This window comes from Anastrepha ludens, chromosome 5 (genome assembly GCF_028408465.1).
Source record: "Anastrepha ludens isolate Willacy chromosome 5, idAnaLude1.1, whole genome shotgun sequence".
Classification (NCBI taxonomy): domain Eukaryota; kingdom Metazoa; phylum Arthropoda; class Insecta; order Diptera; family Tephritidae; genus Anastrepha; species Anastrepha ludens.
In genome coordinates this window covers 40,707,501-40,716,722 of record NC_071501.1, presented here as the reverse complement: position 1 = coordinate 40,716,722, position 9,222 = coordinate 40,707,501, and the positions used below count along the sequence as shown (strand labels likewise).

Genomic DNA, 9,222 nt, shown 5'->3' with positions numbered 1-9,222 from the left:
CAAACACTGTTTTCGCATTTTTACGGATGGCTCCAGGACTGAGCATGGCTCCGGCTCTGGGGTCTACGTGGAATCCAGCGGGACAAAACTGCACTTTGCTCTTGGAATGCATGCATCTGTGTTTCAAGCGAAGGTGTATGCAGTTCAAGAAGCGATGAACTTTGTTGTGGAAAAACGATGGAGAGGCAGATCTATATGTGTCTGCAGCGACAGCCAAGCAGCGCTTATGGCCTTAGACAGCCCTCAAACCACATCAGGGGTAGTGAAGTCCTGTAAATCCAGGCTGAACTATGTCGGCAGACATAATAGCCTGATGCTAACATGGGTCCCGGGACACGTGGGTATCGCGGGTAACGAGACCGCTGACTCCTTAGCTAAGATGGGCTCTGAGGCCAACTTCTTTGGCCCAGAGCCCGCTTTGCCACTCCCCTTTGCGGCCATCACGGCCACGGTTAGCAAATGGGTAACTACTACCCACAAGCGAGCTTGGCAGGCTGAAAGAGGCTGCAGATGGACAAAACTGATGTTACCTGTCATGTCCGATCGACTGTCGCAAACCCTTCTGTCATTAAGCAGAGGGGAGTGCAGACGGCTGGTTGGACTGATGACGGGCCACTTTCTGTGGGCAAAGCACATGGAAAGGTTGGGCATCTCAGACAGTGTACTCTGCCCAGCTTGTGAAGAGGAGGATGAGACGGCGGACCACTTCCTGTGTGTCTGCTCCGCCTTCGCTCGAATCAGGTTTGAGGTTTTTGGCACTGATGTGTTAAGAAGCGACCATCTTGGCTCCTTGGCACCACAAGATCTACTCAGATTTCTTCGGAGATCGGGTAGATTTAAAGAAAATTAAAAGGGAATCCAAGTGTAGTACAATGGACTCAATTAATGTCTGAGTGTTGCACTTGCTAGTTGTCCCGACAAAAAAAAAAAAAAAAAAAAAAAAAAAAAAAATCCAATATTTCTTATCCACGTGCGTAATTTTGACACATATTTTTTATAATCCGAAAAATGTAAAGTTTGTAGGGCTCCCCGGGAAATTTCGGTAATGGTCTTCTCAAAGGTTTGTAATAACGAACGAAAGCACACCATCAATTTGTTTGCAACACAATTAAGCCTATCGTACTCACTATCTTCTGCAATTAATTGTAATAGGTATATCCATTAAGACAGATTAAATTTGTTCTCTACTTTTTTTCGACGACTAAAAATTCTATTAGCAATTCAGCACAAAAAAGACCATGGAGGTATAGCTCTTAAAGTGCGTTATAATCTCCAATATTTTCTCTCTGCTAACGGACGCCTCTCTTAAGCGGAGACACCTCCCATAGCGCACAAATTTTTCAGTCCCTTAGGTGTGTCCGCTTAAGAGAGAGTACACTGCATATATATATGGTATATATTTGGGATTTGTGTACGAGAAACTCATTTTTAGTGTTTATTTCGCTCAAAACTCTCCGCTATAGAGTTTTGATAGTGGATTCTGGTTGAGGGGAATAAAAAAAATATATGTATGAGTACCGGCGAATTAAGAGGTTAAGTCTGAATTTTGTTTTAGGGAGGGTTCAAAGGAAACTATGCGAACTTTACATTTTAGATATATGTACATTGTGTTGAGCACTTCCATGTTAAAAACAATGGGGAATGTTTTTGTGAAACATTTCAACTTGGTTAGGGTGCCAATAGTGCAGTGAAGATTCTGTTCTGCGCACAAAGCACTTTGGTGATCCTGCAGTTAGTAGTCAGAGACCACTTTTTATTAGTTTCCGCGATTACGCTCAAGTCAATCCCAGTGTACAGTTCGTTTGAAGGAATGCTTATTTCCTCTACCTCTCGCTGAAGGTCAAGCTCAGAGCCTTTCCTTGCACACTCATCCGCTCTCTCGTTTTCCTCCACTCCAGCGTGGCCGGGGACCCAACAACATTATTCAACACATCGCGTTATAATAATTGAAGCTGTTTACGCAAATGGTCTATCTTCAAGAAAAAAACATATCACAAAATTCGTAATTTTTTTTGGTGGAAATAATCGTCCGAATGGGTCGACAATTCAAAGGTTGGTGAACAAGTTTCAAGAAACTGCTATCGAGAATAAAAAAAAGTACTGGCAAACAAAAAACTGAACGTTCTGTTGAGAATATTGGCGTTGTAGCGTTAAGTGTTGCAGAACAACCTTCAACATCAAATCTCAACCATCTCGACAATTAGACACTCATGACTCGACTGTTTGGCGGATTTTACCAGTAGACGTACTCCTTATAGGCATTTCAATAATGTGATTTTTACATATAATTGTTAACAGCCGTATTTTGAATAAAAATAGTAAAAGCTGAAAGTATCTAAATTTTTACATGTCTTATTTTAAAAAAACTTCTAGACGCGCCTTTTGAAAGTCTCTTTATAATGAAAAGTATTGTGAATTATAGTAAATAGAATTCCGTCTGGAGCATTTTTTAATATCAAATACTTCGGTATTTTCTATATAATTTTTTTATTATTTTGGAATTAGATAATTGGAATAAATAGTTTTTTTTTTATTTATTTAGAAGTGAGGAAAACCGACGCTTTTCCTTTTTAAATAAGCCTTGCAACCTTACACTCTCTAGCAGGAGGTTTTTAGGAAAATTAACAACAAAAATTCAATTTCTTCTGCCCTAAACTCAGATCCATACATTTTCTCCCAAAAAATGATCAAAATAATTTAAACAAAAATTGATTGGGTGTTAATAACTTGAATTAAATAAGAGCATTTTAGAGCTACTTTTTGTTCAGAATTGCCAGTAGAATACTTCAGTCGCCAAAAAACAGTCGGTTGTATACTTAAAGCACCAAATTGGCCCGCCCTAATGTACATGCATACACATGTTTGTATATATATGTAACATAAAAAATATAAAAAAAAACATTTTCCAACATTCCGCTTATATTTTATAAAGTCCAGTGAGGTTTGAAAAAATAAAAAATTAAGTTGCACTTGTTTTTGTTTTCGGAGTTCTTACTAGATTTCTCTGCAGGGTAATTACACATGCGCTGTTTATTATGCGTATGATCGCGTGATTTTATCGATTCCCACTATATGGCATGCAATAAGTTTTGATTAATAATTGTAAGTTAACCTTCGGTGGATGTTTTGACACCCATTTGTCTATGTATATGTATACATAACATAAGTACGTGTGTATGCTTATATAAACGTTTTTGATTTTTTATTAGTAAAATCGTTAATTATTTACTAATAATTTAGCATTAATTATTTATTATGGCATAGCAGGCAAGTTAGTTAGTTTTGATTTTGTTTTGGTTTTCTTTTTTTTCTTGTTTTTCAACAGGGACAGTTATCTTCATAAGCAAACGAAAAATAAAAACTAAAAGCAAATTCACTTAGTTAACTTAATATCTATAATAACTTAATAATTATTAGCAGAATATGTTGAAGGTCTAGTCTTGCAAAATAAATTTGAAATTAAGAATTTTCAGTTCACCCTATGCAAGTATTTTTCTATAATATTCACACTACTAGCGCGATTTTTATAATAAAATATGTAGGTGAAGTGCTTAAAGTTTCAGCTTGGCTATTTTGCTGTTGCGTAACCGTTGCTCTGTCCCAGGTAGAGTGTGGAGCTTCAGATGTCGAGACTTAAAGCCACATGACAGCTAGCTACGGATATTGATATGAAAATTAATTAAACATAAAATGTTCGATAATGCAAAAATAATTAAAAAATGTTATTTAACATAATAATTATGCATTTAAATTTCCAAAAAATTCAGTATTTATTTACAATTTTAACTGTTTTCTATTTCTTAGCATATTTCCAAATGTTTGCTTCTCTGTGGGCACTCTGTGTTTGAGATCAACTAATCGTAGTTGTGGAAAGTTTTGACAATCCGCTGATAGACTTTCAGTTATGGATTTTTATGGTCGTTGTAGCGCTAGAATCTAGTTGAATAAAAGCTGATCCTGAAAATAGTAGATTTTTCTATGAAAAATTAACATTTTTGATACGAATGCAAAAAACATTGGTTTAGCTTTTTTCTCAAAATCTAAGTATGCACTCCAACGCAGTTAGAGCAGATTGTTTTTATTCGATACGTTAATAGGTATGTCTGTATTTATGTAAAAACTTGTTCATATTCCGTCCCTGCTTTGATTTAATGACTTTGATTTTTTTTCTTATTTTTAAGATTAGTTCGTTAAAATTATACGTTGTCTCGTTGCAGTTTTTATGCAAACTGTTCGTTAATATTTACATCTATGTACATAAGAGTGCATGCATATACATATTTATGTACGCTCATGCACATATTGTGTACCTACTGTTACATGTATGTATGTATACTTTCTTATTATTAAATTTTATTTAACTAACTAACTAAAATTGTACACTAATTATGACCTCTTTTGGCTACTGTTACTTAGTTGAGCAACCAAATTTTGAAAAAAATTAACAATTACTATAGTTCACACTTTCGGCTGTCATCTCCGCATCGTTACATATATACATATGTATGTGTATGCCCTGGCAGTTACATACTAAATGCTGCCTTTTACGCTTATATATCCTTACGTAAAGTGCAACTAGTTGGAAGCTAAATGCCGCTCGAATCGCAAATTTAATTTAACAATTTATTCTTATTTCTAGTTCTTTGTTTTTTTTTTTTGTTTTTGTTTGTTTTTAATTAATAATATTGTACAATATATGTAGTAATAGAACTGATTTTTCATATATGTATGTTTGATGTCTTCTGCTTGCCTTAGCTACTCATTGTTATTTTAGTCCTTTTACTTTCACTTTGATCTCATTCTTAATGCACTTGTGCTTAATTGTAATATTTATATTCTAATACTAATTATTTTTAAATCACTATGTCGCGCTTAATTGCTATAACATCTCAGTTTTGTTACTTTTTAAATCAGCCGCCGTCCGCTCTCTACTCAGCTGGCACTATTTTCTGATCCAGATCGGGTTTCGTATCATCCGGATCGAGACTTAAGCAATCAGCAAAGTAATGTTCCATCGATAGATAAACATGTTCGAGCACCCCGGACAGATCATGACCCTCATCCGCGTACGTCTATAAAATAAATGTATAAAATCAAAGAAATGATTTTCATATGTCTTTACCTATGCCCCATTGCTTAGGCTTTCGTTACCGTAAAAATTACATAATATTAGTTTGGGGAATAGAAACGCTTTATTTTCTCGGTAGATGGGTATAGTGATCGATATCTCGTAAAGTGTCGAACAAGCAATTTAAAGTCTATGTTCGTTGTCAAGGCGACATTCCACACTAAAAACATTAATTCGATGTTTTTTTGTTCGTTCCATTCAGTTGTGAATTGCAGGGTGAACATTTTTCCCCCCGTTTGTTGCATTCAGTTGTGAGTTGCAGTGTATTAACAAGAGAAGCCAACAAAGAGAAAATTCGCTACATCTTAAAGGCGAAAATGCAAGCCAGGCTGAATGCGCTGAAATTGTGAATGGTGTTTATGGTGCCGATACTGGAACAGTTAATTACGTGCAGCTTTTGTTTCGTCGATTCCGTTCAGGCATTTTTAATCTTAAAGAAATAATCGAAGTCGGCCGCGATGTTGACGGTGGCCAAACGTGGACTAACGACCAGGAAGGTTCTAAAGGGTATTTGGTGGGACTTGAAAATAATCATTTATTATGAGTTACTTCAGAATGACCAAACACCAATTTCAGATCTATACTGTCAACAACTGGACCGTTTAAAGCTAGTGATTGGCCAGAAATGGTCAGAATTAGTCAACAGAAGAGGTGCTGTATTCCATCAGGCCATACACGTCTGTAGAGACTCGCCAAAATCTCCGGGAGCTTAGTCGGGAAGTTTTAATGCATTCAACGAATAGTACGCACCTGGCACCAAGCGATTACCATCTCTTTCTCTCATTGCTAAACTTCCTGAGTGATAAGGAATTGGTATCGCGAGAGGATAATGAAAATCGTTTTACAGTTTTTCGCCAATAAATATTAAAAAAAATGTCTATGAAAGAGGCGTAATGAGCCTACTTTTAAAATGGCAACAAGTTATGCAACAAAACGGTGCATATTTGACCCAAATCGGATAATCCGAAAAATCTTTAATAAAATTTTGAAATTGACGCAAAAATAATGGTTTTCTTTTTCCCCAAGGTAATATTTTAGATGTTACTCGCGACATCGCTCGCAAAGTGCTTTTCATCTAACTAAGATTGTCTCAACTAAGATTGTCCATAAATCACAAAGCAATATAACATAAATTACGAGTACGTCGTTTATCTCTGAGTCGGTGTAAACCTGTTTTCTGGCTAAATCTTTGTTGTAAAACATTTCAAATTGTATCTTAATATGCAAGCTCGAATAAACAACAGTTCCTCGAGAGACGACGCACTACCTGCTGAGCTATTTAAACGAGGCGGCGAGGCGCAGGTAAGATGCAGGCATCGGCTTCTATGCAAACTGTAGATTCAAATTTAAATGTGCTCGGCCCCATCCATGAAATAAGTGATCCTGCAACTCTGGTATCTATGGCAACAGCCTTAGAATTAGTCTTCTACACATTGAGGCAATTATGAGAAGGACTGAAATCCACCGTCAACCAACTGATTAGATCTTATAAGTGTGGCTTCAGATCTGCGAAGATCTGACCAGACAATGCGCCAAGTCTTAGGAAATACTCGTGAAAGGAGAATCAACGCACAGCATCTTTTCGCTGATTTTAAAGCCGCTCTCGACAGCATTCAAAGGGCTTGCCATACTTGCTAAAAATGTGCCGAGATGTCCGAATTTGGTATCCCCGCAAAACTCATTAGCGTTGAGCAATACCAGCAACTCCGTCAAAATTGGAAAAGACCTTTTCGAACCATTTGATACCAAACGAGGTTTCATACAGGCTTACTCTCTGTGGTGTGACCTCCCTAATCTGATGCTGGAAAAGAATGTGCGAGCCGCAGAACTTAATCGTTCAGGCACCATTATTATACGAGTGTACAAATACTTGGACTATGACAACATCCTAGGAGACGTTGCTTAGAGTGTTCGAGAGTTAGAGTCTGCGGAAGATTTTTGGAATTTTGCTCATTGGTACAGTACAACAGAGAGTATCACCACCGATGAAACATAGAGCTTAACGGTGAGCTAAATATTGAGCAGCAAATAAAAGAAACAAATAGTTCTGCCGTTCGAAGTCGGCTTAAAACTTTTTTTTAACTGTAGGTCAATCCATTTTTGTAACAACATCACGCACTCCACTAATAGGGGGAGGAGCCCAGATCTAACAAAGGTGTAAGTGACAAGTGGTAGCAAAGAAAAAGAAAGACCCCCTTTTCGGTTGAAAGTTCAGATGAAAAACGACTTTGCTTCATTTGGTGACTTGTCCAACTGGCGCTGGTTAGCATGAAAAAGAAACGGGTTGCGCGCTTTGTTAAACTCCACCAAAATCACTTATGTGGCTATCACGCCAATTAAGAATAAGAAGTACCATCCAGCTCTTCTAATCTAACTCATCCCAAGAGTCCTCCGATCCGCAAGCCCGAATAAATATACATAAAGGGGTTTAGCCGTACCACACTGGTGAGCACTGATAAACCTTTAAGCTTTAAAGCTAGAATGAATAAACCCGCAAACGAATTCACCCAAAAGCTCAGTAGTGTTCCCTTAAACCTCAATTTCCCCACTCTCTCTAACTACAAATAAATATTTTACGTGCTACTACCGGTTACTGAATACGCAGTGTGCTTGGAATATCTGAAGTTTCACTCACCTGATATCTGTACAATATGTTGGCATCTGTTAGCGATTTGGCCAATTGTATGCCATGTATGTAGGGTGCCGTGGAGTCGGCTAAGCCGTGTATTAGGAAGAATGAATGTGATTTAATGAGTCTCGCCCGCTGCGTTGCATCGGCTTCGACGTAGCCTTTGTAGTTTTCCGCTGGCAAGCCTAAGATGCGTTCTGTGAAAGCAGAATCTGTGGAAAAATTTAATAGATTTAATAGATGATGAAAGTATAAAATTTTAAAGAATAACAGCTAAATACTATAATTAAGTGCGGTTATAAATCAAAGTAAATTCGGTAAGTTTTATCTGACCGTTTTGGGCGCGTCTTTATCCACTCAAAAACGACGGCTTTATTTTTAGAGAGCCTAAATCCATCGGTGCTTGACTACTATTCGAGAGTGTCCGAGTTCGAAACCCGCTATGGGTATGAAATACTGAAAGTAATATAGCCCTGTAGCATTTCACATAATACGATTATAAAAAATCAAGTTTCTTAAAAGTTTATTCTGATGCTTCTTATTTTTCATATTTATTTCAGAAGAGGTTCTCCAAATTATTGGAATATTTGTATATAACTAAAGTGAAGAATCTTCGGCACAAAAGCTGCAAATCATTTCTACCTCTTCCGCATCTTGCATACTTCTGAAGATTCATGTACCTGTACCCATAGTCAGTAAACATTTTTTCATACTGCGCAAGATTTTGGACCTTTTCATGTTGGCAACGGCGAATATTGCAGGCGATGGAACGATGAGTTTTATGGGCTTTACGACGACATAGACATAGCGCAGCGAATAAAGATCCAGCGGCTACGCTGGCTGTGTCATGTCGTCCGAATGGATGCAAACGCTCCGGTTCTGAAATTCGATGCGGTACCAGCTGGTGGTAGCACAGGTAGAGGGAGGCTTGGAGGAGGAAAGATCAGGTAGAGAAGGACTTGGCTTCACTTGGTATATCTACTCTTCGAGTCCACTCTTCCCATTTCGACGATTCATTACTTTCAATAGAATTTGCCAGTTTATGCGTTTAAAAAGTCCGTGCAAAGTCAGAGAGATGGCACTACTGGCGCGTATCGAAGTTATGTTTAGTTAGTAGCATCTCTCGGAAGCACACACACTAAAACTCTGAAAACTGGAAAATCTCGGTTTTCCTAATATGGCTGAAATTATGCCTGTCAAATATATTAGAATCTTTATTTGTTGATTTTGCGATCTAATAAATTTGTGTCAACTTCTGGAGTGCCACAATTCAGGCTTCTTAGTCTTATTTTGTTTATACTTTTCATTAATGACGCGGGTCGTTGTTTCATGTATTCTAAACATTTACTCTGTGCAGACGATTTGAAACTTTTTCGCAGAAGCTCCTGTCTATCGGATACAATGTTATTACAGGAAGGCTTTAATGAAAGGAATGCTCTGAATGATTAGGCTATGCAAAACAAAC

The 9,222-nt window shown here is 37.4% G+C and overlaps 1 protein-coding gene across 8 annotated transcripts in view; it reads right to left on the bottom strand.

The window, feature by feature from the left end:
• Positions 1-965: 965 nt before the first annotated feature.
• LOC128863118 (prolyl endopeptidase FAP) overlaps positions 966-9,222 on the bottom strand; it is a 67,792-nt gene continuing 59,535 nt past the window's right edge. For 7 of the 8 annotated variants that reach the window (XM_054102069.1, XM_054102073.1, XM_054102075.1 and 4 more), the window contains 2 exons: positions 7,764-7,969; positions 4,594-5,072 (listed from right to left, as the gene is read on the bottom strand). In XM_054102069.1, the coding sequence (XP_053958044.1) occupies positions 4,929-5,072; positions 7,764-7,969 (350 nt within the window). In that variant the 3' untranslated portion in view covers positions 4,594-4,928. Of the gene's footprint in view, positions 3,958-4,593; positions 5,073-7,763; positions 7,970-9,222 lie in introns of those variants that run through there. The other variant, XM_054102070.1, reaches the window with a different exon arrangement.